Genomic DNA, 27,488 nt, shown 5'->3' on the forward strand with positions numbered 1-27,488 from the left:
CCCGCGAAGGGAGGGAATGGCGCATGCGGGCGTGTCTCCAGGGACTCCAGAGGCTCCAAGCCCTCTGCAGCTCCGGTAGGTTTGGCGTGCACGGATTTCCGCAGATCTGGAGCGAGCCTGCACGTTACAACACCGATGCGTCGTTTCTTGCTTCTTTAAATTGCCACCACGTAGGCTTCTACTGCAGAAATTGCCTTAGACTCTTCAGAGCCGCGGGCAACGGGACGATCTTGGTGACTTGATTTGCACACCCCCATCAGATCTTCGTGCCCGAGTTGGACGCAGACGTGGGTTGTAGGAGATTTCATTTTCCCCAGCTTTGCAGCTACACTGTGGCCCCGTTAACTTCTAGATTGGAAGCCCCAGGGGCTAAAATTCAGAAAGGCAATTACTCTTACCTCATGAGGCTTCCAGAAGAGCAATAGCGACATGATTCCACCTGCACCCCTATAGAGATTGGTCCCTCTGTCTTTCCTTCACAGTTGTGGCGTTTTAACCTTCTTGTGTTGCTTAAGCCCCAAAATGAGTGACCGATACCTAGAACAAAGAATTAGTATCAAATTTTGCGTGAAACTGAACAAATCTGCAAGTGAGACTCACCATCTTTTAAAAGAAGCTTACGGGGATGAAGTCATGTCAAGGGCCAGAGTTTTCGACTGGCACAAAAGGTTTAAAGAAGGACGCGAAGACATTCGAGATGATGCCAGAAGTGGTCGTCCTGTCACCCACCGGACGGATGAAAATATTAAGAAAGTCAAGGACTTGGTCTGTTCGAATAGGCAGTTAACCGTGAGGATGATGGCCGAAGAGTTAAATTTAGATAAAGAAACTGTTAGGCTCATTCTGAAAGAAAACTTGAATATGAGGAAAGTATCTGCAAAAGTTATATCGGGTATTTTGAAGGATGAACCTAAACCTCGAAAACTTGACTTTTGCTCTCATCTTTCAAAGGAAACTAGGAAAAACAGCTCATGTGTGAGGGAAAAGGTAAGGAGCTCTGAAGCATGCAGTCATCTCCAGTGAGAAGCTGATGAGGAAATGCCTCTGCCTGTATCCCATCCCAAAATCCGTTCCCCTGCCAGCCAGCTGCTGCAGACTTCCTCTTCAACCAGCCTTCCCAGCAGGACAGCTCAGGGTTGGTTCACACCGTGGTGAAAGGAATGTGGGGTGGCTGAACCCAAACTGGAAAGCTGCCTAGCAGTTGGTCACCTTCATTTGCTGCTCATTTATTTTCAGCTTCTTTACTGCTCCTCTCTGTATGTCATATCTCTGCTAGTTACTCTTTACTGAACTCTTGGGCCAGCTTCCTTGCTGTTTTCCACAACTTTGAAGAACTTTTGGCTATTGACTTCTGGTACTTGCTTGTGCTTGATTTTTTCCCCTTAACAAGTTTTTTCTTCACTGAGCAGACCTTAGCTTGATGTGGCTGTCCTCTTCCTTTGTTCTCAGTATTCTGCCTCGGGATCATACGAATGCAAGGTGGGAGCATGACCTCTTGGAGTCTCTCTCTCTGTGTGCCCAGGGAGGCGTACTCTGCTGGGAGGACCCTGAAAGAAGGCCTACAGTTCTGACTGGCTTCACAGTCAGGGCCTGAGGTATGGTACAGAAGGCAGTGGCATGCTGACATACCGAGCAATGCTAAGGGCCCGTCCAGACCAAATGACTCAGAGGGAGCCCCTCAGAACTCAGGGGTTAGCCTCGCATTCTGACCTTCTCACAGACTTACCCCTCACAGAAGAGCTGGGTTTGTTTCATTCTAATCTTGTGCTTTGGACTCCCCTCCACCCACTTCATTTGGGTGTATCCTGTCTTATGGAGAAGGAGGATCTGGTCCTTAAAAATATAATATAAACCAGAGGATTCAGGCCCAGGCTGTGATGTGTATAGAGTAAGAAAAGCTAACACTCTAGACCTTGAATTCAGGCAGTCTTTTGCCTCTGTGCTGATTCGCACATATCAGCTGTTTTTAGTAACTAATACCAACATTGTCAGGTATTTTTTTGAACACCTTCAGTGTTTAGAACACTGCTGAGCATTGACAGTGTAAGGTTATGAAATAAGATCACCAAGGGTTGGATGGACTTCATGCATGAGATGGTTCCTGGACTGGATCCTTAGGAAATTAGGCACATTTCCAGGCAGGTAGAACAGGATGAGGCTTCAAACCTCTTGTCTGTAGGAAAATGAGGGCACTGTTGGCTGAAATAGCAAAGTCTAAAGAGGAAGATAATAGTGCTGTGCAGAAGATGAACAATTTGAGATAATTTGCTTCCTCTCCCTCTGCCCCAAACTCTGTTCTAATAGTTTATAAATTGCTTCCCCCTGAGTCTGTAGGCAAGTTTGTAATAGCCCACTTATTTGATTATCTAATTTTCTTATCAAACCTTCAAAAAGAAGCAGTCTTTACTAGTTTAGACTCCTTTATCTCTTCCTGGCTGTCTGCCAGGATTTATGGAGTAGAACTTTTCCCAAATGGGTTCCAAGAAATACCACATAGACTGGAAACATCTCAGAATGCCTGGAGGAGGAGTGTGTGTGTGTGGGGGGGGGGGGGGGCGGGTAGTGGTGGGGATGGTTAGTAACAGCATTTCACAGAATTGGCCAATGTCTGTGTTTTAACCCAAGGATTTTTACATATAGTAGCTCCTACTTTTTAACTGGTAAGTTAGTAAACAATACTGGTTGATGGTAGAGGCACAACATTTATTCAACACAGTTGTTTTTAGTTCTTGCACTCTTACCTTCAAAAAATTACAAGTTTCCAACTAATACCTGTCAGTTTTGAGGCACCCTGAAAACTAGACCTTATCTCGCAAATAACAGATATTTTTCAGGAAAACTCTAAGCAACAGCTCACAGACTCCTGCCTGCAGAGCAGCTTCTAGGCATTTCATCTCAGGATCATTATATCTTCCTACATCAGATAAAGCCCTGGGCTCCCCATAAGGCCTTTCCAACAAGGACACTGCACTTCTAGGAAGAAAACCCCACAGCTGGCAACCAGAAGCAGGTAATCAGGAGGGTGAGTTCAAATTGTTCTAAGTAGCTGTAATGAGAAAGACTTATTTATTACCTACCTTACCTTAGATCATGTCCTAGGCAGTAGTCAGGTTGTACTATATCACCTGAACCCATTACCCTTTTGCGAGGTCTCTTAGAAAATAGTCAGTAAGATCATAATACACTCTAGAAAGCCTCAAGTTTGGAGGGAGATAAAGATACTCATGCAGACCAAATCATTCACGTACAGCTTCTCAGGATCTCTACACCCCATTTTAGAGCATAACCTCTAAGGATTATCCCCAGACAAGAGAGTTCTCATGTACCCCTTTTGTGTCCACCCGTCAAACCTGTTTTGTTTCTGACAAGAATTTTGCCTGGCCTGCACCTTGCTGCCTAGGCCCCTTGAGCTTTTGATTTTATAATCTCAGGGATCCACCCATCATCAAGCCCCAGGCCCTTGGCCTTGACTTTTCTCAAATATTGCTCAGTTCATTATCTAGTCTACTCATGCTTCTCTGCTTCCCTGGGCTTTGTTTTCAAGTTCTGGACCACACCTCCAGTAGCTGCTTTTGGCTTCTTTGATATGTTGACCTTGAATTCCCCTTTTGGTCTTGATTTTCCACTCAGCTGCAGCTCTTCTCTCTTCTAATTTTTAGATCCCTCTTTGGCTCCCTAGTTCAGCCCTATCGTCTTTCTTTTTTTGTTGTTAGTTTGTTTTTGGCCATGCCATGTGGCTTGTGGGATCTTAGTTCCCCAGCTAGGATTTGAACCTGGGCCCTTGGCAATGACAGTACAGAGTCCTAACCACTGGACCACCAGGGAATTCCTGGCCCTATAGTCTTAAGTAAAGAAATTAGTCCATCCCTAACCCCAGATTGCCTTCCTATCCTCAAGAAGAGGGGTGGGGGAACATGGGAAAATGCAATCTTTTTTGTTTGTTTCTAGCCACCTGTCACCCTTAGCCACCAGGGGTTCCATTCCCCAGAGGCAATCAATATTACTAGTTTCTCAAGGCAATTTAGTTACCTCTGGTACTCAGGAATTGTAAAAGGATTTCAGAGGTATAATATGCAAATCCATTCTCCCAGCAACTGTATTTTCCTGGTTAGGAGAAGCTCCATTTAACCATAAGAGATGAAGCCTGGCTCTCTATAGGTTGTCAGGAAGAGAGCTGGCCATCTGCAAACCTTGAGTATAATTCTCAAGCTCAATACACAATCAGGGAATCTCTTTGGCTTTCAGGCTGATCTTCCCCATCCCTATTATGGTTCAAAATCCACATGGAATGTTATATATGTTATATGTATATATGTTATATACCATGGCTGCAAGTCTGGAAGGAACAAACACTTTCCAGGGCAGATCATCCCATCATTGAGTTTATCCAGTTCTTTCTTCTCCCATTATCCCACCTTCCTTCCACCTGTCCCACTGGTACTAGGACAGAAAGAATAAAATATTCACCAATCTTTGATTTAGAAAAACATGAGTAAGTTCTGCAGTCTTCTGAATTCTGCTCCTGGCTCTGAATTCTCATTGAAATGTCATTGTTTGGGAAGAATGTGTACCTGGGACCTGCTTTCCAGAATCTTCCTTTCAGATCCGTTTCTTAGCATTCAGACTTGCCTTTGGAGATGCCTAAGTAAATCTGGATGCTGAATGACTTGAAGATGTCTAATACAGGAATGGGGTACTATTGGGAACTGTCTGTCACTATATCACATGTACTGATCAGCCAGCCTGCTATCTGCAGATATCATTGCCAGCAAGTCCCACTGGGCTCATTGGAATCGGTTACTAGGGTCCTACGTGGCTCACTTTAAGAGTCTTTTTTGCTGCTGGGATTGTATATGTAACCCTGCATTCTCCAACTGCTCCTTAGTTGGATTAGACCTCTCAGATTTTATCAGGCTTTTGCATCCTATATGAGGCAACACTCATGTATTTATCTTCTGTCATCCTGCTTTGTCAGGTTCTTACAAATCTGTCCCAGTTGCATCACCCCTCTCCCAGTATTAATATCCAGGAACAAAAATTCTGTAGGGAGAAACTTTAATATCTCTAAGGACACACTTGGATTTAATGAAGATATCAACAAACTTCTGTAAAGGAAATGTCCTAAGTTGTATGAGTAACTTTCTCAACATTTTAATGCAAAACCAGACATAGCTAATATGGAAACAGATGAGCATGGCTGTGTCCTAATAAGGATTGATCCTTTTCCATCAATAACATTGTTAATGTTAAGTTGATCTGGCAGTATCTGGCAATTTACTACTATAGATATGGTGGAATATTGAAGGGAATCTTTATGGTGCCAGGAGAGTGAACCTGAGCTGAATGATTGACTATTTTACCTTGACCATATTCTGATTCACAAAATAAATTTTATGCCATCCTTTACTAAAAATTACAATATACAAACTACTACCTATATTTTGCCCTTGTAATATCTCAACAAAAAAAGAAATGGCAGTACTGAAAATGGTGCCAAGTTACAACCAGTGATAACAGAATGAACTGAAGATAATTCCAAAACTGCCTTGACCATGGATGGCATTTGAATAAGTTTGTTATCAGGAGGTGACAAAACTCATTGAATTACATTTTTTGCATGCTTGTAAAAAAACTATATATATATATATATATATATATATATATACTTGCAACTGATACTAAGCTGTGTTCTTTCAGATGTGTTTACTTGTTTTTCTCCCAAAGAGAGCCATATTGTGTCACCATTTAAACTGATTTTCCAAAGTTGAAATAGAATCTCAGGATTGAACAGACATTTGCAAGGGTGTTTAATCCAACCAGTCATGTTTCCTTTGAATCCAGGAGTGGCTAAATACTACAGCTACTGAAAAACTGCATCTGAAAGAAGATTCTGTGTTAATTTAGCAAATTTTTATTGAGTGGCTCTATGTGCCAGGCACTGTCCTGTGTCCTGGGGTACAGGAATGGACAAAGCAGACACAAGCTTTAGATTTGATGGTCTGAAATCTAATTATATTACTCTTCACTCTTGCAAAACTTCTGTTCCACGTGCTCATACTAACTCTTTTTCAATTGCATACCTGGAGAAAGATATGACCTTTGCCACAGACCACTCTGCTGTGGTCATGATGCCTCTCCAGCTGCATTAATAATTTAAGGAATGTATTATATTTTATTATCCTTTAGACCAATTTCTATTGATAGAAAAACACGCTGGCAATGTTGGAAGTGTAAATTGGCAACAGCTTTCTGAAAAGCAATTTGGCAGTATCTATTAGGAACTTTAAAAATGTTTATATCTTCTGATCCTCTAGTTCCACTTCTGGGAATCTGTCCTAAAGAAATAGTCTAAAATGTGGGCAAAATTTATGCTTTAACAATCCAGAAGTCCAACAGTAGAAGGCTGGTTAAGTAAATTACAGTATGACTATACAGTAGACTATTATGCAGTCATTGTAATTAATATTTGAGTGAAAACAGCATGGCAAAATGCTTAGAATGTTAAGTGAAAAGTGATACACAAAATTACATGCATAAATCCAAAAGTATTTTTCTAAAATATTATTACTTTTATTATCAGAATAAAACAATAGCACCAAAAGTTGGCAACGGAGAGAGTCGGGCCAAACCATGAGTTTGGCCCAGGAACTGTTAACTGGCTGGGTCCACATAGAGACTGTTTGATACTATTGTGTTGGTAGCAGGCGTGGAACAGGAGTGAAAAGGGCCTTTCCGAAAGGAGAAGGTGACCAGAATCCCTACCGAAATCCCAGCTGGCATGAGAAGACACCATGCATGGCATGTTCCTGTTACGTGGTCCTAGGGAGGTAAGGAACACATACGGACCCAGTATGTTCTGACAAATGGAAAGGATTTGAAGTACTCTCCTGGGTAAAATTAACCTCATTCTTGCATTCTCTCATACAAAATGAATATTCTTGAGAGATTTTATTACAGCTGATTCTCTGAAGAATCCTTGAGCCATCCATATAATTTCTTTAGGACAGGAATGATTTTCCATGTGCCAAGTCTACCTCCTCCCATACTGGGACACTCAACATGGATGTGCACAAGAATATTGGATATTCCGCACGGAGAATACCACACACATATTAATAGTCATCTTAATGGTGTAACTTACAAACTCTAAGGCTTGCAAATGTTTTTTGATGGTGTCCAGAATTACTGTGCGTTTATTTATATCTGAAGAGTAATCATGTCATGGTATTTTCAAGTGAGAAATGATGTCAATAATGTATAGAAGAAATGTTGGGGAAGTGTGTCTTTCGTTGTTACTTTAGCAAAATGTTTGTCATTAAAATGCCAAATACATCTCCTTGGTGAATTTCTAATTTTTAAGTGAGTACACAAGGTAAATACATGTTTTGTAAGCATAAAAGGTCTTCAAGGTCTAAGTCTCTTGGTCGATAGAACAAGAGTGAAACTGGGGTTTTAGTCCTGTTCCTTAACAAGCCATGTGACTTTAGGCAGTTCATTTGCACCACTGGAGCACTTCAGGTTATTCATCCACAGAAGGAGAATAATAAAACCTACCTCATGGAGGTGTTCATTTGGTTCATTCAGCAAATATTTATTGATTGCATATATGTATCTGACTCTCTTCTAAACACTGAGACAGCAGTAAACAAGACAAAAAAAAAAAAAGTCCCTCTTTATGAGCTTACCTTTAAGTAGGGGAGACAGACAAGAAATAAGATAAATGAGTGAAAATATGGTATGTTAGTGATTATTAGATGTGAAGCTTACATTAGAGTAATGTATGTGAGGTGCCCAACACAAGATCTGGCATGTAGTAAGTTATTCAATAGAGAGTAATTTCCTTTGCTTCTTCAGTCTTCCTAACAGCTCCTCAATTAGTCTGTAGCATGGTAGTAATCAGCAAAAGGCCTGACCCAGTGCCTTCTACCTCTTGCCAGTTAATAAAACCTACTTTGTTTAAGAAGACAAAAGAATTCTTACATTTACTTGTGAATACACACCTCTGGGAGAAGTAAGTGTTGTGCACTTCCGTGTGGCAGGTTAATCAAGGTCATGCCACACTGTTGATAAATATCCTTTTCTGAAACCAGTTGGCGAGGGCCCTTGCCTGGAGCTAGATGGCATTTGTCCACAAAGACAAATGCATAGTGTCTTTTAAGCAGAATGGACTAGGAAACTATACTGGCTGTTTCTCTTAAAGAAAAGATGTGTGACCTATATCCTGTTCCAAACATTGGAGAACTAGGCAAAGTTTACATTATTTATGGGAAACCAGGGTATTGACTAAAAGCCAGGAAAAGGAAGGTTTAATACTTGTGGTTTCTATATATTTTTTGCCCCTTGTAGAAAATTTGGGGAGTTCAGAAATGTTTAAAAAAGCAGCCAAAAGTTCACCTCTAGGGTTCAGGAATTTCACCATTTGCAGTGGCTTCTCTTGTTGTGGAACACAGGCTCTAAAGCATGGGCTCAGTAATTGTGGCACATGGGTTTAGTTGCTCCGCAGCATGTGGAATCTTCCCAGACCAAGGATTGAACCTGTGTCCCCTGTATTGGCAGGAGGATTCTTATCCACTGCACACCAGGGAAGACCCTGAGTTCCTTCTTTAGGCCTGCATCTGAACTAGGCACAGAGGGTATAGCCCTTGCCCTCAAGCAGTACCAGCCTTGTGTGGTAGGGAAAGGCCAGATGTGGAGAGACCCCTGAGAATGGGCTCCTACCTTACACTGTCAGGCTTTTTCCCACAAATCAGCTCTAGAACAAGCTTTTGTAAAGAATTGGGAACAAAAGTTGGAATCGTCACACTTAGGGTGATTGTGGGGATGAGAAAGGGGAGTATAAAGAGGCAAAACAGAGAGCAGTGGTAACTGCCTGCCTGGCATTGACATCCCCAGCTCCTCTTGTGTAGAAGGGCCTTCAGTTCTGTCCTGTGATGTCACCTCTCAGGAGAAACTGGACGTCAGGCTGTGGGCCATCACTCCTGTGACTTGCTTTGAGAACCTAATAAAGTGAAAATTCAGTATTACAACCCAGATTAGATGAGGAAATTGGCCCAGGGAGATTGAGTGAATTTTCTTGAATCACACATCTAGTTGGTGACAGAGCCAGGATAATAATGAAGGATGCTGAATTTCACTCAGTCCAGTGACTTTTTTTCCATTACTCCTTTGGTAATAATTTCCTTCACTAAAGTGTACATTCTTCAGATAACTTTAAAATAATGGTCACTCTTGCATTTGATGAATATGGTTTATCAATAACTGATTTACATGCAATTTGGGGAGAACATATTTATGGCATAGAAAGTGGTAAAAAGGTTTTTCCAAGTTTTCCTGGGATGTCTGGGCCTTCTCCTTCTCTCAGAGGTGTGTATTCACAAGTAAATGTTGGCCTTCTGTTGTTCATTTTTTTTTCCAGATGTTCTTCCCAAGTAGTGTGTTTTGTGATTTTAATATTTATCACATTTTTTTAAATCTGGGCACATAAATCTTAATAAAATTCTCAACTATCTCCTCTCTGCTGTCTGAAATTTCCGGGTGTATTTATATTCATGACGGTATCTGAAAGCATGAACGCTGTCACATCATTAGGGCTTATATTCCTAAACCCTAGATTTGTGTTTCTAGATGTTCTGAAAATTCTTTACACTTCACTTGTAAATGCCACTATACTGCACCATGACATTTCTATAGTAACATATGTTTCAAACAAGAAAACTGAAGAAGCCCAAGAAAAAGGGAAGGAGGTCTCAAATACAAAAAAAAAATTAAAAGTAGACTACATAAGATGGGGAGGAGTATAAATTCTAGTTTGATGTCCCATAAGAATTGAATGTCCTGCAGGCCCACTTTAAGGACTGGCAATTTCCACCACCAACAAAGTAGCCCAATTTTGGAGTCACACTTCCTTTGACCCTTACATCCTGTCAAGTCCAGGTCATTCCCCTAACATGTCTTAGTGTCACATACTGCATCCAGACAGGGGTGGTCACCTACCCGTCACATCACTGTTCTGAAGTCCATTCTCTGCAATGCTGCACACATCCTGTTTAGTTTGGAGTTCGCTTTTAAAAGAAAGCTATAGGCTTTTTGATGCCAGCTTTTCCAGCTTGATTAAGTCACACCCTCTGCTTGGAATCCATCCTTGCTGCCATCCACCTGGCAAACTCCTACTCAGCATTCAAGCTTCAGCCTTACCATTGCTGTCCTCCACCCCCTACTTCTTGGTAAAGCAGACCCCACAATGTACAGTGCCCATTCTTATGTCAAGGAAACCATAACACTTACCTGAACTTAATTGTCTGCAGAATGTTTTTCCTCCCCTACCAACCCATGAACTTATAAGCCAAAACCACATTTGATTACTCTCTGTATTTCTTGCATCCAGAATAAAGCTTGCCTGGAACTGTTCAATAAATGTTTGATAGATGAATGAAAGAATAGATTTATGGAAATTGTTTTTGTGTGTGTGATTAAATTCACCATTTTAACCAAAGTGTGCATTTCAGTAGCATTTGGCCCGTTCATGGTGTTGTGCAATCATCACCACTGTCTAGTTCCAGAACATTCCAAAAGCAAATTTTGTATCCCTCAACTATTCACTCCTCATTTAACCACTTCTGCAGCACCTGGCAACCACTAATCAACTTTATGTCTCTATGGATTTGCCTATTCTTGGCATTTCAAATAAACGGAATCATGCAATATGTGGTCTTCGTGTCAGCTCTTTTGACCTAGCATAATGTTTGCTAATTCATCCATGCTGTAGCATGCATCAGAACTCCATTACTTTTTAGGGCTGAGTAATAGTCTATCGTCTTGATATACCACATCTTTATCTGCTGCTGCTACTGCTAAGTCACTTCAGTCGTGTCCAGCTCTGTGCGGCCCCATAGACAGCAGCCCGCCAGGCTCCCCCATCCCTGGGATTCTCCAGGCAAGAACACTGGAGTGGGTTGCCATTTCCTTCTCCAATGCATGAAAGTGAAAAGTGAAAGTGAAGTCGCTCAGTCATGTCCGACCCTCAGCGACCCCATGGACTGTAGCCTACCAGGCTCCTCCATCCATGGGATTTTCCAGGCAAGAGTACTGGAGTGGGGTGCCATTTGCCTTCTTTATCTATTGATGTTTAAATGTCTGATAGACATTTAGGTTGTTTCCACCTTTTGACTATTATGAATAGTGCTGCTATGAATATGTATGTACAAGTTTTTGTTTAAATATTTGTTTTTAATTTTCCTGAGTATATACCTAGGAATGGAATTGCTGGGTAATATGGTATTATATGTTTAACTTATTGAGGAACCACCTGAGTTTACCACAACAATTACACCATTTTATGTTACCACCAACAATGTACAAGGTAAGGGTTTCAATTTGTCCACATTCTCTCTAACACTTCATTTCTTACTCTATCTGTGCTAATGAGTGTGAAGTGGTGTCTTTTGATTTTGATTCCCATGTCCCTAATAACTAATGATACTGAGCATGTTTTCATGTATTTTTTGGCTTTTGTGTATATTTTCTTTGGGGAAATGTTAATTCAGGTCTTTTGCCCATTTTATTTGGGTCATTTATCTTTTTGTTGTTGAGTTGTAAGAGTTCTTTATATATTCTGGATACTAAACCCTGATCAGGTATATGCTTTGCAAATACTTTCTGCCATTTTGTGGATTGTCTTTTTATTTATAAAATTTCTTAATTTAATTTTATCTTTTTGGCCATGCTGAATGGTTGTGGGATCTTAGTTCCCCAATCAGGGCTCAAACCAGTGCCCCCCTGCAGTGGTAGAGCAGAGTCCTAACCAGTGGACCACCAAGGAATTTCCATGGATTGTCTGTTTACTTTCTTGATAGTGTCCTTTGATGCACATATTTTTTAAATTTTGATGAAGTCTGCTGCTGCTGATCTATTTTTTTCTTGGTTGCTTATGCTAAGAAAACATTGCCAAATCCAAAGCTATGAGGATTTACCCCTATGTTTTCTCCCAAGTGTTGCTTCTATTTAGGCATTTGATCCATTTTGAGTTTAGTTTTGTACTGAGATGAATGCCCACCTTTATACTTGCACATGTGGCTGTCCAGTTGTCCTTACACCATTTGTTGAAAAGCCTGTTCTTTCCCTATTTTCACATTTGTTTTTGAAAAATATTTTCAAATTGTAAGTAAACAATTCTTTGTTCCTTTCTTTCCATATTTGAAAGATTTTGCTTCACTATCTTCTGGGTTAATTCTTACCTTTTTTCCTCTGTATGTACTGTTTTCACTCATGCTGCTCTTCAGACTTTATCATGGACCTTAGCAATTTTATTAAGATATACCCTGGTGTAGTTTTCTTCATGTTTCTTGTGCTTGAGGTTTATTGGGATTCTTGAATGTGTGGCCCTAAAGTTTTCATCAAATTTGGAAAATTTATGTCTATCATTTCTTTCAAAAATTTTTTTTGCCCCTCCTTCCTTTAGGGTCTCCAATTACATGTATATTAGTCTACTTGAAGTTGTTCCTTAACTCAATGATGCTCTGTTCAATATTTTCTGTCCTTTTTTTCCCCTCTTGTGTCTTTTTGTGTAATTTTTATTGCTATGTCTCCAAGCCTATGAATCCTTTCTTCTGAAATACCTAATTTATTTTTATTTCATTTAATGTACTTCTCATCTGTAGTTTCTATCCCTAGAAATCTGGCTTGGGTTTTGTTTGATTTTTTTAGTAGCTTTTTAGTTTTGGAATAATTTTAGAGTCATAGAAAATTTGCAAAGCATTCCACATGCCTCTCATCCAGTTTCAGTTTCTTCTAATGTTATTTTCTTACATTACCATAATACACTTATCAAAACTAAGATATCAACATTGGTGCATTAATAGTAAATAATTAACACATTTTATTCAGATTTCAATACTTTTCCCATTAATGTCTTTTTTATGTTCCAAGAATCAGCTGAAGATGTCACATTTCATTTAGTTGTTATGTCTTCTCTTCTCACCCACTACAGTTTCTCAGTGGTTTTTTTTTGTTTGTTTTTAATGACTTTGAAAATTTTGAGGCATACTGGTCATGTATATTATAGACTATCCTTACTTTGGATTTGTCTGATGTTTTCCTCATAATTAGACTAGGATTGTGGATTTGGGGAAAGAATAACATAGAAGTGAAGGATCCTTATTGTTACATCAAATTAGAGGGCACATTATATCCACATTTCATCATTGGTGATGTTATTTTAATCACTTGGTTAAGGCAGTTTTGCTAGATTTTCCTACTGTAATGTTACTATTCTTCTCTTTCCATACTTTGTTCTTTAGAAGCAAATCACTAAGTTCAGGCCACATTCAAGGAGAGGGGAGTGATTAAGTTCCACCTCTTATGGTGGGGGGTAGTATCTATATATATTATTCAGACTTCTTCTAAATGGAATAGTTATTAATATATTTTCTCCCCAATATATTTATTTATTCAATGACTGGTTTATATCAGTTTGGATTCATGTGTATTTATTTAACATTTTGTATTATAATTCAATACTATTTTTTTTATTTTATTGATCAAATGGTTCCAGCTTTGGCTACTGGATGCCCTTTAAGATTGATTTCTGTGTCTCTTTTACATGGTCCATCCTTTCATTTTCTTAGCACTTCCTTACTTTCTACTATTACATTATGCTTTGAGATCATCTTATATTTTCCTTATTCCAGATCTGTAATCAACCATTTCTCTAAAGTGCTTTGGTTCCTTTTATTGGAGAACGGTGTTTTGAAACCAGGATATGGACTCTGGTTGTAGGGAAGTCCCTGGGTCTTTTTTTTTGTACTGTCCATGTCTCTATTATCAAGTGCACTCTTTTCTCTAGTTTCTTATCATGTGGAATATAATTATAACTATTTTAATGTCCTTATCTACTCATTCCACCTATCTTAATCAGTTTTAAGTGACCGATTTTTCTCCCCTCATTAGGGGTCCTTTTATATGGGTCCTTTGGCTTTTGGAAAAGAGATTTTGGCTGTTATTTTTAAGCTTTGTTAGATGGTACTAGAGCAACTAAGTTATCCTAGGGCTAAATTTGCCCCACTATTGTGACGAAGCCCATCTGATGCCTTGTGATTTATGCCTTGCCACTCTTAATGTTGGGAACAGGCACTGGACCTCTGTGATATTCAAGAATTATTCCTTCTAATTCTTTTGGATGATTCTTTTTCTGGATTCAGGTAGTTTCCTCACATGCATGCTGAAGACTCAGGGTGGACCCGCAGCAGATAGCCAGGGCTTCCTTTCTGTTCAGCTCTCTTCTTTTTGGCATTCTTCTCTGTGAACTCACCACCTTAACCACCCTGAGATTCCCCACTTCATCTCCTCAACTCAGGGAAACTATTGAGTTCTGCCTGGGTTTGCTCTCTTGGTACCAAGGCTAGGAAATCCTCTCCAGGAGGAAAGCAGAGATAATCATAGGGCTTACTTCACTTATTTCCTGTCTTTTGGGAATCACTATGTTTAGTTACCTGATATCCAATGTCTTAAAAGTCATTGTTTCATATATTTTGTCCAGAAATAGGTCTAATCCCTATTCCTACATCTTGGCCAGAAGCAACAGTATAAACACAGAAAATTAATAGAGCTAGGGCTTATAATTAGCTCATGGGCATTCATACCATAAAACTTAAAGATGGAATATATATAGTGGTTAAGAGTATGGACTCTGGAAAAAGACTGCCTGGATCCAGATTCTGGTTTTCCATCTTACTAGCTATTGTCAGCTACAAATTGGCACTTGCTGTCTACACGGATTAAATCATGTGCTGCTGCAGCTGCTGATTTTCAGCACCCCCTGAAAGAAGCTCAGAGTGGAGAGCAGAAATGAGGCACTCTGTACTCCGGGAAAAACTGGCAGAACAGTTCTTCAGATATTTGGATATTTTTAGGAGCTGATTTTATGAGCCCAATTCTTATATCTCCTTATTTCTAGAAAAACACTAAAATCCTTCATGGTGATGACTTCTCGTGACTAGCAAAAACCTTCTGCAAAAAAATATGCTTGATTGCATGTAGTTTCCCTTCACCAAAATCACATACATATTGATCTTCCCCTCTACCTCTCTGGAGCAGTTTCTCAAGAGTTATCTGATATGCTGTCTCCCAGGTGATAGTCCTTATTTTGCCCTAAATAAAACTTGACTCACAACTCTAATGTTGTACTTTTTTTTTTTTTTAAGTCAACACTACAAACCCTGGGCCAGTCATGTAATCTTTCTGGGTCTCAATTTCCTCATCTTTAAGAGAGGATCTTAATGATCTATTCTCACTGGAATGAGATGAGGGTTAAATAGATTAGTACATGGAAAGCATTTGGAACAGTGCTAGGTTCAGAGCAAGCATTCAATAAATATTAGATATTATTATTCTGAATACAGTATTCTCCACCTCTTATTTGCAGGGAATGTATTCCAAGAGCCCCAATGGATGCTTGAAACCACAAGTAATGTGAACCCTATATGTACTGTTTTCCTATACATACATATTTATGATAAAGCTTAATAAATTAGGCACCATAAGAGATTAACAACAACAACAATGAATAACAAAATGGAACAATTATAATGAGGTACTACAATAAAATTTATGTGAATATGGTCTCTGTCAAAATATATTGTTGTCCTGTACTCACTTTACTTTTTCCTATGATGCTGTGAGATGATACAATTTCTATGTGATGAGATTAAGTGAGGTGAGTGAAGTTGATATTGTGATGTAACGTTAGGCTACCACTGACCTTCTGATGCGTTGATGAGAATCATCTGCTCCAGGTGATACTGGATAATTGAGAACTATGACAATGTTGATGGTTGGATGTCAGGAACGAATGACACTATGCTTGGGGATCCTGAATAGAATAGACCAGGCAGCATGAGATTTCATCAAGCTACTCAGAATAGAATGCAATTTAAAACTTGTGAATTATTTCTAGAATTTTCCACTTAACATTTTCTGACTATAGTTGACCACGGGTAACTAAAACTGTGGAAAGCAAACAACAGATAAAGGAAAACTACTGTACTTATTAAAAGTAGCCAGCAAGCTTGGCTGTGAGTTCTCTACTGACCCTAGTAAAGTGGAAGTATTGGTTACTTGATTTAGTGTTCATAAAATACGTACAAACTCTTGCATAAGAGACATATAGATTCCAGAATATTTCCTCCCAATATTCCTCACAAAGAGGTTACAGTGTGTGCCTGGAATAATATACCAGCCAGAAGGAGTTTCCCAGGATTCTGTCTTTACCATCCCGCCGAATAGCCGATAACCTCACACCAGAGCTCAGTTCAGTAAAAGTAATTCCACTGGGACTGAAATATTGTAGTACTTTTGGTCTGGTTTAATCCAACAATAAAATGTATAGTGTCAACATGAAACTCCTAAAACACATGTCATCTGGGCAGTTCTCCATAAATATTGGGGGATCACTTAGGAACCAATGACAATGGTTCAGGCAAGACAACTAAAGCCTGAGCCAAAGAATTAACTCCAGGATGAAAGGGTGTTGGCAGGAAACCAGCCCACTTTACAGTGAAAATCCACAAGGCTTGGCAATTAACTCAGTGTAGAGCTACAGGAAGGAGGAACTTTCAAGGCCCAGGAATGGAAGTATGGAAAGATAGAAAGAAAAAGTGATATTTGTGTTGCTCAAATCTTCTATCAGTTCAGTTCAGTTCAGTTGCTCAGTCGTGTCCAACTCTTTGCAACCCCATGAATTGCAGCACGCCAGGCCTCCCTGTCCATCACCAACTCCCGGAGTTCACCCAGACTCATGTCCATCAAGTCAGTGATGCCATCCAGCCAGCTCATCCTCTGTCGTCCCCTTCTCCTCCTGCCCCCAATCCCTCCCAGCATCAGAGTCTTTTCCAATGAGTCAACTCTTCGCATGAGGTGGCCAAAGTACTGGAGTTTCAGCTTTAGCATCATTCCTTCCAAAGAAATCCCAGGGCTGATCTCCTTCAGAATGGACTGGTTGGATCTCTTTGCAGTCCAAGGGACTCTCAAGAGTCTTCTCCAACACCACAGTTCAAAAGCATCAATTCTTCGGCGCTCTGCCTTCTTCACAGTCCAACTCTCACATCCATATATGACCACAGGAAAAACCATAGCCTTGACTAGACGGACCTTTGTTGGCAAAGTAATGTCTCTACTTTTTAATATGCTATCTAGGTTGGACATAACTTTCCTTCCAAGGAGTAAGTGTCTTTTAATTTTCATGGCTGCAGTCACCATCTGCAGTGATTTTGGAGCCCCCCAAAATAAAGTCTGACACTATTTCCACTGTTTCCTCATCTATTTCCCATGAAGTGATGGGACCGGATGCCATGATCTTCATTTTCTGAATGTTGAGCTTTAAGCCAAATTTTTCACTCTCCACTTTCATGTGCTGATAGATAGTAACAATCAGCTCTCATGTGGTAGGGAGTAAGGGAGTCTTTTTTTTTTTAATTCATTTTGGCTGTACTGGGTCTTCCTTGCTGCATGCAGGCTTTCACTAGTTGCGGAGAGCAGGAGCTACTCTCTAGTTACAGTGCACTGGGCTTCTCATTGTGGTGGCTTCTCTTTTTGCAGAGTACGGGCTCTAGGGCTCACAGGTTTCAGTCGTCATGGTGCACGGGCTTTGTTGCCCTGTAGCACGTGGAATCTTCCCAGACCAGGAATCAAATCCATGTCCCCTGCATCGACAGGTGGATTCGCATCCATTGTCCAAAGGGAGAAGTCCAAAGGTAGTCTTGATTTGTAGCATTTGCTGATCTTTGAGGTGCTCAAGCTATAATCAAGCTAGCAATGTGACGTCACCGAAGTCTAGAGAAAGGGAAAAGATGCCCAGCAGCACACCATTACACAGTACTTCAACCATACAGATGCGTGAGATATAAATAACCTCAAGAGCATAGATAATAGCAAAGTTGTAGTAAAATAATTAAGAAGTGATACATTGTGAGGATTTTAAACCTGTATTTTAAAGTCATTCATTTAAATGTAAGTTTGTGTGATTTAACTTTTAGCAATGACTGTTTAACATCCAGTTCTCAAAATTCCTGAAATTTTAAGAGTCGGCTCTTTGGGCTGATGTGAGCTGACTCTAGAACCTTCGTCGCATCCCCCTCCTTACATCTAACTTATTTTGCTGGATTGAATTATTTTCTTCTTACTGAAGTATATCCACTTGTATTCTTTCAGCAAAGTTTGTGTAAGGTAAACTCATCATCTTCGCTTGTCTGCAAATGGCTGAAAGTTTGGTGTCACTTATGAATTTAACTTGTGCAGAATTGTAGTTTGAGGTTTATTCTCTTTCCACATTTTGAAGATATTATCCTCTTGTATTTTGGTTTCCATTGTTGCTGATGAAAGGGTGCTGTCATAGTTAACATCCCTTTTGGTAATCTGGCCCTTTTCACTGAGGGCTTTTATAGTTTTCTCTTTGCCTTGTGGTTTTGCAGTTTCATCAGGGTCATTCCCTCTATTAAATCTTTCTGGAATTCCTATTAGACATCTGCTTGACTTTCTCTTTTTATCACTCATATCTCTTAAATTCTTGTTCAGGTTTTTTTATTTCTTTCTCTCTTTTTATTCTGTTTTGGGTAATTTCCTCAAATTTCTCTTCTAAGTCCCTCTTCAGCTAGATCTATAGGTAGTTTAGTATCCTTTGAGTTTTTAATTTCAGTGGCAGTGTCTTTCATTTCAGGAAGTTCTACATGGTTGTTTTTCAAATCTCCCCACTCTTTTCCTCTTATACTATTCTGTTATTTTATTATGGCTTCTACTGCTTCTCTTATATCTATATTAATCATCCTAATTCATAGTCTCTTTCAGATGGCTCTATTTTTATCCTTCTTATTTCTAGTTTGTTATGTCGATTGACTCTCCATTCTGCTCATTTCTTTCCTCATGGGGTTGATACTTTTTGTGAGCATCTTCATCAAGGATTGCTTTTTCTAGTGGATCTGCAAGCCCTGAATTGTTAAGCATTCTGCAGAGCTATTTTGAATTCGCTTCAGCCTAAACCTAAGAATTTTAATAAGTCTTACTTCAGCCCTAATCCAAGAATTTTATGTTAACTTCTCAATAGCTGTTTTCACATACAGGTAGAGTAAATTTAAACCCCCCATAAGCATTTGGCCATGATTAGAATTTCTGTTTCTCATGAGTGCCATTTTTTCCCCTACCCAAGGCCTCATCAGACATATAGCTTCCTTGAACTTCTCTGACCTTGGGATAGTTTTGCTAGTCTCTTTTTCATGGAAGAGGACAGAGCTTCCAATGTCAGGGCTTTTTGCAGCGGGCTCTGTTCCAACTTTCTTACTTGTCCAGGACTGAAGCTCCATCTCTACTCCTTAGTGTACAGTGTAACCCTGGCCTGCAGCTCTCAGGATCTATAAGTGTGAAATCTCTGTGGCAGCTCAGGCACATCACCTGTGCCCTGTTCTGGCTTTCAGTTTTCCATTTCTTTTTCATTTATTTTATCTAGAGATTTCTCTTTCTATTTTTTTCAAAATTGGCAATAAAAATATAACTTTTCTGTTATAGTTCATACAGCATCTCCACATGTCTATAGTTGGGGGGGGTGCCCATCTATGTTAGGATAATTGGTCATGTTTCTGAAGTTTTTCAGATCAGAAACAATCATCCTATGAGGCAGACATGTATTGTCTCCATTTTGTTCTCCAAAACTGAAGCTCAGAATGGTTGTCTACATTGCCAAAGCCATAAAACTTTAAATGGGATTTTTGTCCAGTCTGTTTGCAAAATCCCATGCAAGATATCTAAGCATCTTCAAGTTGACTTGGTACCACTGGCTTCTCTCCATCATTAACTTTTACGGATAATTCATCTCTGGCATTTTGCTGAAGCGAATACTCTCTAAAAGATTCTTCCTACTTCTTTAGGTAAGGCTGTTTAGAAGGGAAGGGAGTACAATGCAGGTCGTGGAAGTTGGGCTGTCCTGAGCCCGAGAGCCCTTGGTAGGAGCATTTGCCTGGGAGGAGGTGAAAGCCAACAGGCATTTCTGCCACCATCCAGAAGCACTCCCAAACTCACTTGTGCAGTGGGTATTGAAGGGGACGTACCGAGGGTCCTGCCCGTTGTCTCTGGCTTGCCTCTGGAAAAAGGAAGAAGCCCAGGCAATGGCAAGACTTACCTGTAAGTTTTGCTGAGTTTAGGGATCCCTCAGCAGAGACCATTACATGCTGAGGCTTTTTGCTTTGCTCCTTAGACTAGCACACCTCTTGCCCTGTGTGTCCTGCACAGAACCTGACCCCGAGTGGGTGCCCTAAAAAGCTAATATGGATCAATGAGTGTAACTGAGGAAAAAGAGGACATGTCAAATATTTACAGTGGAGGGACCTAATGAAGTGGACTGGTTACACAGGTCGTAGGATAGGGGATGGAGAGGCAGCCCAGAGCTTAGGGAAACCACTGCTATCCATAAATCAAAGGGGCAGAGGGAGGAGGCCGTCTCACAGGGGATGGGGAGCCAGGAGATGGAAGCCAGGAGCCACGTGGTCAGAAGCTTGAACCCTAACATTGGGAGCAGGAGCCATTGAAAATATGCAGCCAGAAATGCCCCTGAGGCAGATGGTGGTGGGGGGCAGAGGGCAAAAAGCATCCCAGCATCTTCCTTCCAACCCCCACCTTCCAGCCCCCACCTACCCCCAATCTCCTGCTAGTATGATACTTTCCCTAGGCCAAAGTCAGATGTGTTGGAGCCTGGATTCCCAGCCTGAATGGATCAATGTCCCTGCATTACAGAGCACAACAGAGCAGAAGAAGCCTGAGGGGTGAGTCTGAGAAAAACAGGCCCAGGGTTGGCATGGAAGGAAAGAAGGAAGGAAAAAGGGAAAAAAAGAAAAGAAGACAAGCCTATGTGTAACATATGAGCATTCTAAAATACTTATTAAATATCCTTTTGCAATTGAAAAGGATTTTTCAGATAAAAAGTTGCCTTCCTTACAGAGTTGTAAGGAACAAATGACAAAATAGATGTGAAAATCTTTTGAAACTTGCCAAGTGCTACATAAATACGAGATGATCATCATTCATATCATTAATTCTCTGAATGGAGGAACTGTGTTTGAATATGAGTATCAATGGAAACACTTCATAGGGCATCTTATTATGTGTGGATATCTTTTATGTATGTGTATTAGAATATTATTAGCTGTAAGCAATAACTAGCAGTGACTTAACCAAATAGGTAGTTATATACTTTCTTATATAACAAGCTCCTTTGGTCTTTCCATCTAGATTACAAGATGGTTGCGATGCCCAACCTTACCTCCAAGATTAAGGCAGGAAAGGGTGGGGGTGGGAAAACAGTTCAGACTTAGCAGTCCTGTTTCCTTAGGAAAGCAAAAGCTCTCCCAATAACTCCCATAAGAGTTTTACCTAAATCTCACTTGCCAGAACTGAGCGACACAATCTCCCCTAAAGAAGTAGCAAGAGAGAAACAGCTTCTAGGTGGTCAAACAGCGGTGTCGGCCACATGCATATAAAGCACAGTACTGGGCACAGAGTAAGTGCTCAGTACACCTTAGCTATTTTGTGTGACTGTGCATCTGTCTGCGTCTATGTTGGTGTGGTTCTTTGTAGTTCCCGTTTCTAACAATCCTGTGAAGTAAAATCATCTAGGTGCCTGCTCAGTCTCTCAGTCATGTCTGACTCTTTGTGACCCCATGGACTGTAGCCTGCCAGGCTCCTCTGTCCGTGGAATTCCCCAGGCAAGAATACTGGAGTGGGTTGCCACGCCCTCCTGGAGGTGATCTTTCCAACCCAGGGTTAGAACTAGAGTCTCTCACATCTCCTGCACTGGTAGGGGGGTTCTTTACCACTATTGCCACCTGGGTGAGGTAGCTGAGTGGTTAAAGCGACAGACTGCTAATCCATTGTGCTCTGCAGGCTGTGGCTTTGAATCTCATTCTTGAATGATTGCCGCTTCCGCGGCGTTTGTTGTTTTCCAGGGGGTTCCCAGGGGTCGATAGCGGTAATTACCCACCTGCCAAAGCAGCAATGCAGGAGACACCCTCCCCCTAAACTGGCCCTTTAAGATCTTGGCCTTGGAGTCACATCAGGGCCAAGTGGGCTTGATGAAGAGAGAAAGTGGAACAGGACCAGCTCTGAAATGAATTGACGCCTGTACCTGGGGCTATAATGATGAAGTCCTGGGAGATGGGCCATATACGAGCTAGACTCATGCCTCCTCCTACCTGTACTCACTTTGGAATGGTCCTGTAGGGAGGCCTGGCACTTGTGATGATGCCACTTCTGCCCAAGAACTCCTGTGGGAATCCTCTTTACAAGTCACAGAAAGACCTCAATCTCATTACTGTAAAATTACACCTCATTTCTGACTCAAACCCAGCTGCAGCTCCTCATCTCATTTGCCATGAATTCCAAATGGCTTTTGATGGTTGCTGAAAATAAAAAATCATTCCCCAAAGACAGAATTATATTGCAATTGAGGTGCAAAAGAGTGAAGTTTCTGCTCTTTGGGCAATTTTCAAATCAAAATTATAGAAATACTTACAGCAGTAAAAGATATGTTTAAACAAATATGCCCTCCTTAGGTTATTATCTCAGAAGAAGACAACTCTGTATGGTTGAATAATTTTTGCTGTGTTTAAGAAAATTACCCACCCTAAGGGAAATTGTGAGACGATCACTGTGGTTGGTGAAGATTCCAATGGGATAATACTAAATGTAGGTGAGGACACTGTAAGATGGGCACACTCATGTACTACTGGAAGTGTAAATTGGTTCTTAGAGCAGTTTGGCAATGAGCATCAAGAACCAGCTTAAGGAGTTTAAACCAGTTGACCTAGACATTCCATTTCTAGGAATCTTCCTGAGGGAAATAGTCAAAGATGTAGAAAAAGACTTATGTGTACAGCAACTCATTTTATTTGGAAAAACAGTAAAAAGAAGTAATTAGCCTAAATATCTCTCAGTGAGGAAACTGTCAGGTAAATTGTGGTCAACTCATTAAATGAAAATAGTGCAGCCATTTAAAATGATGTTTTTGAAGAATTGTCAATGATGTGTTTATGTTCACAATGGAAAGATGCTAAAGCCAGACTGTGAAACCACATGCATTACTTTTTTACTTTCTATTTTTACTTTCTATATGCTATGAAAAGGCTCAAGATATATTAAACATGTTGCTGCTGCTGCTAAGTTGCTTCAGTTGTGTCCGACTCTGTGCGACCCCATAGATGGCAGCCTACCAGGCTCCCCCGTCCCTGGGATTCTCCAGGCAAGAACACTGGAGTGGGTTGCCATTTCCTTCTCCAATGCATGAAAGTGAAAAAATAAAGTGAAGTCACTCAGTCGTGTCCGACTCCTAGTGACCCCATGGACTATAGCCCACCAGGCCCCTCCATCCATGGATTTTCCAGGCAAGAGTACTGGAGTGGGTTGCCACTGACTTCTCTGATTAAACATGTTACCAATGATTTTATCTGGGTGATGAAATTATAGGTGATTTAAAATTTTCTTCATTATACATTTATATATACAATTTTGATCATTATAACTATAAATATTACTTTTATAATTAGAAAAATATGTATGATGAAAAGTACTTTTTAAGAAAGAAATGTGTTTAACTAGGAGAGAAGAGATCTGTCAAGAAATTGATGGTTTAATGAAGGAAATGAGACACGTACACAAATTCATTACAAGGTAATAAGGGGTCTAATGGACACTCTACAAAGTGTGGAGGGAAGGATTAGCTCTGCCTGGGAGAGTTGAAGGTGAGTGAAAATAGGTGCAGGGTCTTGAGGGATGAACTGGAGTTCTCTAGGGCTTTGTAAATTGTCGAGCACTGTGTATGTATAAGTTAGTTTGGGGCCTTTATTATGACCGTCAAAGCTTACCTCATACAAAGCTCTCTTTCTTGTCTCTCCCAAGCTCCCTAAAGCCCAGCATCGCTGGGACAGGAAGCAGAGGCAGTTAAATAGTCACACATCAGTGCTCCAGCAAGTGAACTGAGGTGCATCCAACGAAGAAGCAGATTCAGGACCAGAGGACATAAAATTATCTGGGAGCAGGGCCAGGAAGGTGCTGGTGGGTAAACAGTTCCACCTTATTTGCTGCCCTGTGGAAAGGCTATTGGGGCCCCCACCCTGAGTTATGGGGCCATCTCCATGTGCTGCTACTGCTAAGTCACTTCAGTCGTGTCCGACTCTGTGCGACCCCATAGACGGCAGCCCACCAGGCTCCCCCGTCCCTGGGATTCTCCAGGCAAGAACACTGGAGTGGGTTGCCATTTCCTTCTCCAATGGATGAAAGTGAAAAGTGAAAGTGAAGTCGCTCAGTCGTGTCTGACACTTAGCAACCCCGTGGACTGCAGCCTACCAGGCTCCTCTGCCCATGGGATTTTCCAGGCAAGAGTACTGGAGTGGGGTGCCATTTCTATGTGGGGGATGGTAAAAACTGAGAACAAGGTCACATATCCGTTTAGGATTTTCATTGGCAGGAAATGGTGTGTCAAATGTCCTTACAGACTCCAGACAGGGTGGGGTAGAAAGGAGGGGTGTGATGAGGAGACCCTGAAGGGTGGCAAGAGATGATTTGTTTGGGAGACAATCCTAGAAGCTCAAGGTTGCAAGAGATGTAAAAGCTATCTTACTTAATCCTCTTGATACCCTTCTAACATCCCCATCACATTGTCACCCTTCTTGGCCTTCAGGGAGCAGCTCGGAGACCAACTTCCCATCTCAATTCCTCCAGCCTATGCTTTAGGTGAGACTTCCCAGGTGGCTCAGCAGTAAAGATCTGCCTGCCAATTCAGGAGACACAAGAGAGCAGGTTTGATTCCTGGGTTGGGAAGATCCCTTGGAGAAGGAAATGGCAACCCACTCTGGTATCCTTTTTTTTAAAATTTTATTTGTTTTAATTGGAGGCTAATTACTTTACAACATTGTGGTGGTTTTTGCCATACATCGACATGGATCAGCCACCGCTCCAATATTCTTGCATGGGAAACTCCACGGACAGAGGACCCTGGCAGGCTACAGTCCATGGGGTCACAAAGAGTCAGACACGACTGAGCACACATGTGCTTTAGGTATTTCTCGTTCAATTTTATGAGAAAAAAAATTCAATGCCAACAGTGCAGCAGGCAGTGTGTTTATATTTCCTTGATAGCAGTAAGCCTTCCTGAGCCTCCTGAAGTTTATTTACTTATTCAGGCAACAAACCTATATCAAACACCTATACTGTGTCAGGCAGTGTTCTAGATGCTGTGATAGAGTGAAGAGAAAATACAAGATCTTGTGTTCTCTTGGATCAGTCATTCTAGTGAAGGAGAAATACAAGAAACAAAGGAATAAACGAGAAAATACCAGGTTATAAATGTGAAGCTGTCACCTTTGAGAAAATCTAAGGAAAGAACTTTCATAAAAAGAAAGAAGCTGATTCCAAAATCCCAGGGGATAATTGTTGCTTGTTCTAGAAACAGAACATTGCATTATTGTGCGTGGACTACTCTTTTGTGTTCTAGCTGCAAATGAAAATCTTCTCATTTTTCAGGACTTGGCCCAAACATTGCCTTTTTAGGCATATCTATCCTATTTCTTTACCCTCAGTAAGAGTGACCACTGTCTCCTTTCCTTCCCACTGACTCAGAGCAGGCTTCTGTCAGCACACCTATAACAATTTGCCATTCTTACCATACATAGCAGTTTTCTCCGGTGGCTCAGGTTAAAGAATCCGTCTGCAATGCAGGAGACACAGGAGACTCGGGTTCGATCCCTGGGTCAGGAAGATCCCCTGGAGGAGGGCATGGCAACCCACTCCAGTATTCTTGGCTGGCGAATCCCATGGTCAGAGGACCCTGGTGGGCTACAGTCCATAGGGTCGCACAGAGTTGGATACGACTGAGGCGACTTAGCATGTACACGCATGGGCCATACTATATAGCATTGCTACTACCTAGTGGACCTGTCTCGTTGCTGGCAGAACTTCTTTTCTTAAATCCCTAGAGCCTGGCACAGAGTATGTGATTGGTAAACATTTGTTTCCTGAATACATGAACTCACATAGCACTTTCTTAGAACCTCCCTGGTGATGCTTATTCAGAATTGGCAACCCTTTTTTGATCATTGCCAGGCCCTGGACCCTGTTCTTTCAACTCTGCAACCTCTTATAAGCTTCATGATTACCCAGTGCAGTGTTTTTATCCCATTCTGTAGTTAAAACTCAGAGAATCAGAGTGACTTCTGCGATGACTCAGAAGTAAGAATCAGAACTAAGATCTGAAGCCCAGTCTTCTTGATGGCAAATCTCAATGTTTCATTTTCTGTGATGCAACCATTATGCTTTAGTTCTTCTGTGGACCTGCCCTCTGTTTTCCCCGAGTTAACTGTTTTCCTTAGGGAAGGATCTGTACTTGACTCCATTCTGTATTCCCCATGACACCAGAACAGTGCTATGTATTTAAGACACACTCAATACAAATCTCTGGAGAAGGCGATGGCACCCCACTCCAGTACTCTTGCCTGGAAAATTCCATGGATGGAGGAGCCTGGTAGGCTGCAGTCCATGGGGTCACTAGGAGTCGGATATGACTGAGCGACTTCACTTTATTTTTTCACTTTCGTGCATTGGAGAAGGAAATGGCAACCCACTCCAGTGTTCTTGCCTGGAGAATCCCAGGGACGAGGGAGCCTGGTGGGCTGCCTTCTATGGGGTTGCACAGAGTCAGACACGACTGAAGCGACTTAGCAGCAGCAGCAGCAGCAATACAAATCTCCAAGGAGGGAAAAGAGAGAATGAATGTGTGAATGAATGCTTCACCCAAAGTGGATCAACATCTGGTATCAGTTCAAAGGATGTTGATGTGCTGGAGGAGGAGATGTTTCTGAGGGGAGGGGCCTTCCCAGATACCTCTGTGCCCATCTGGGAAAGCCGAGTCTGCCGTCTCCACACTAAAGCACTCATTTCTCAGAAATCACACCTTTCACTCGGTTGTACATCTCAGCAGGCAGGCAGGGGCACAGAGGGGAACATGCATGGCTTCCAATGAGTTGGGAAAATGAGGTTAGGTTTCGATTCAGATAGTTATTTGTGTTTTCTGGGTCTGCACGGTCGATAAATTTTCAACGAGCAGTGATTCTGTTCCTCATCTTTCATTGCTTTATGGGACTTCAGGGAATGAAAACATAACATCCTGCTTTCCCATAAGTTCTCTGGCCACTACCCTGGCACCAATTAAAGACATGTCCATGCAATTAATCAAAACCAATTTGGAAGCACTCTGGCACTGCTCCTCTGATGTGCTGTCTGCTCCACATACAGTAGTTCCTCAGCCGCAGTGATGGAGCCAGGCACATAGGAGCTTTTGATGAACTGGTTGTGCTGGCCCCAAGTGTTAACTATGTCATCTGACATGACTAATGAGGCTCCCAACTTGATCCGTGTGAGCAGAGCAGCCCTGCTGTCTGGAGGAGGCTCAGTTTCCATGGCCAGCT

General features: G+C 41.2%; 1 protein-coding gene and 1 non-coding gene across 3 annotated transcripts; one reads left to right on the forward strand and one right to left on the reverse strand.

Moving 5' to 3' along the window:
- On the forward strand, positions 1–27,488 carry GVQW3 (GVQW motif containing 3). Of its 2 annotated transcripts, none has more exons than XM_055549132.1 (2): positions 1–987; positions 27,075–27,488. In XM_055549132.1, exons 1-2 carry the CDS (start codon positions 523–525, stop codon positions 27,333–27,335), a joined length of 726 nt encoding a protein of 241 aa, XP_055405107.1. In that variant the 5' UTR covers positions 1–522; the 3' UTR covers positions 27,336–27,488. The 2 variants fall into 2 exon arrangements, with proteins under 2 accessions (XP_055405107.1, XP_055405108.1); XM_055549133.1 differs by lacking the exon at positions 27,075–27,488 and adding an exon at positions 1,450–2,522.
- Positions 3,753–3,825, reverse strand: TRNAD-GUC (transfer RNA aspartic acid (anticodon GUC)). The gene has a single exon. It is a non-coding gene; the product is annotated as a tRNA-Asp (tRNA).

The sequence above is a fragment of the Bubalus kerabau genome, chromosome 15 (genome assembly GCF_029407905.1).
Source record: "Bubalus kerabau isolate K-KA32 ecotype Philippines breed swamp buffalo chromosome 15, PCC_UOA_SB_1v2, whole genome shotgun sequence".
NCBI lineage: Eukaryota > Metazoa > Chordata > Mammalia > Artiodactyla > Bovidae > Bubalus > Bubalus kerabau.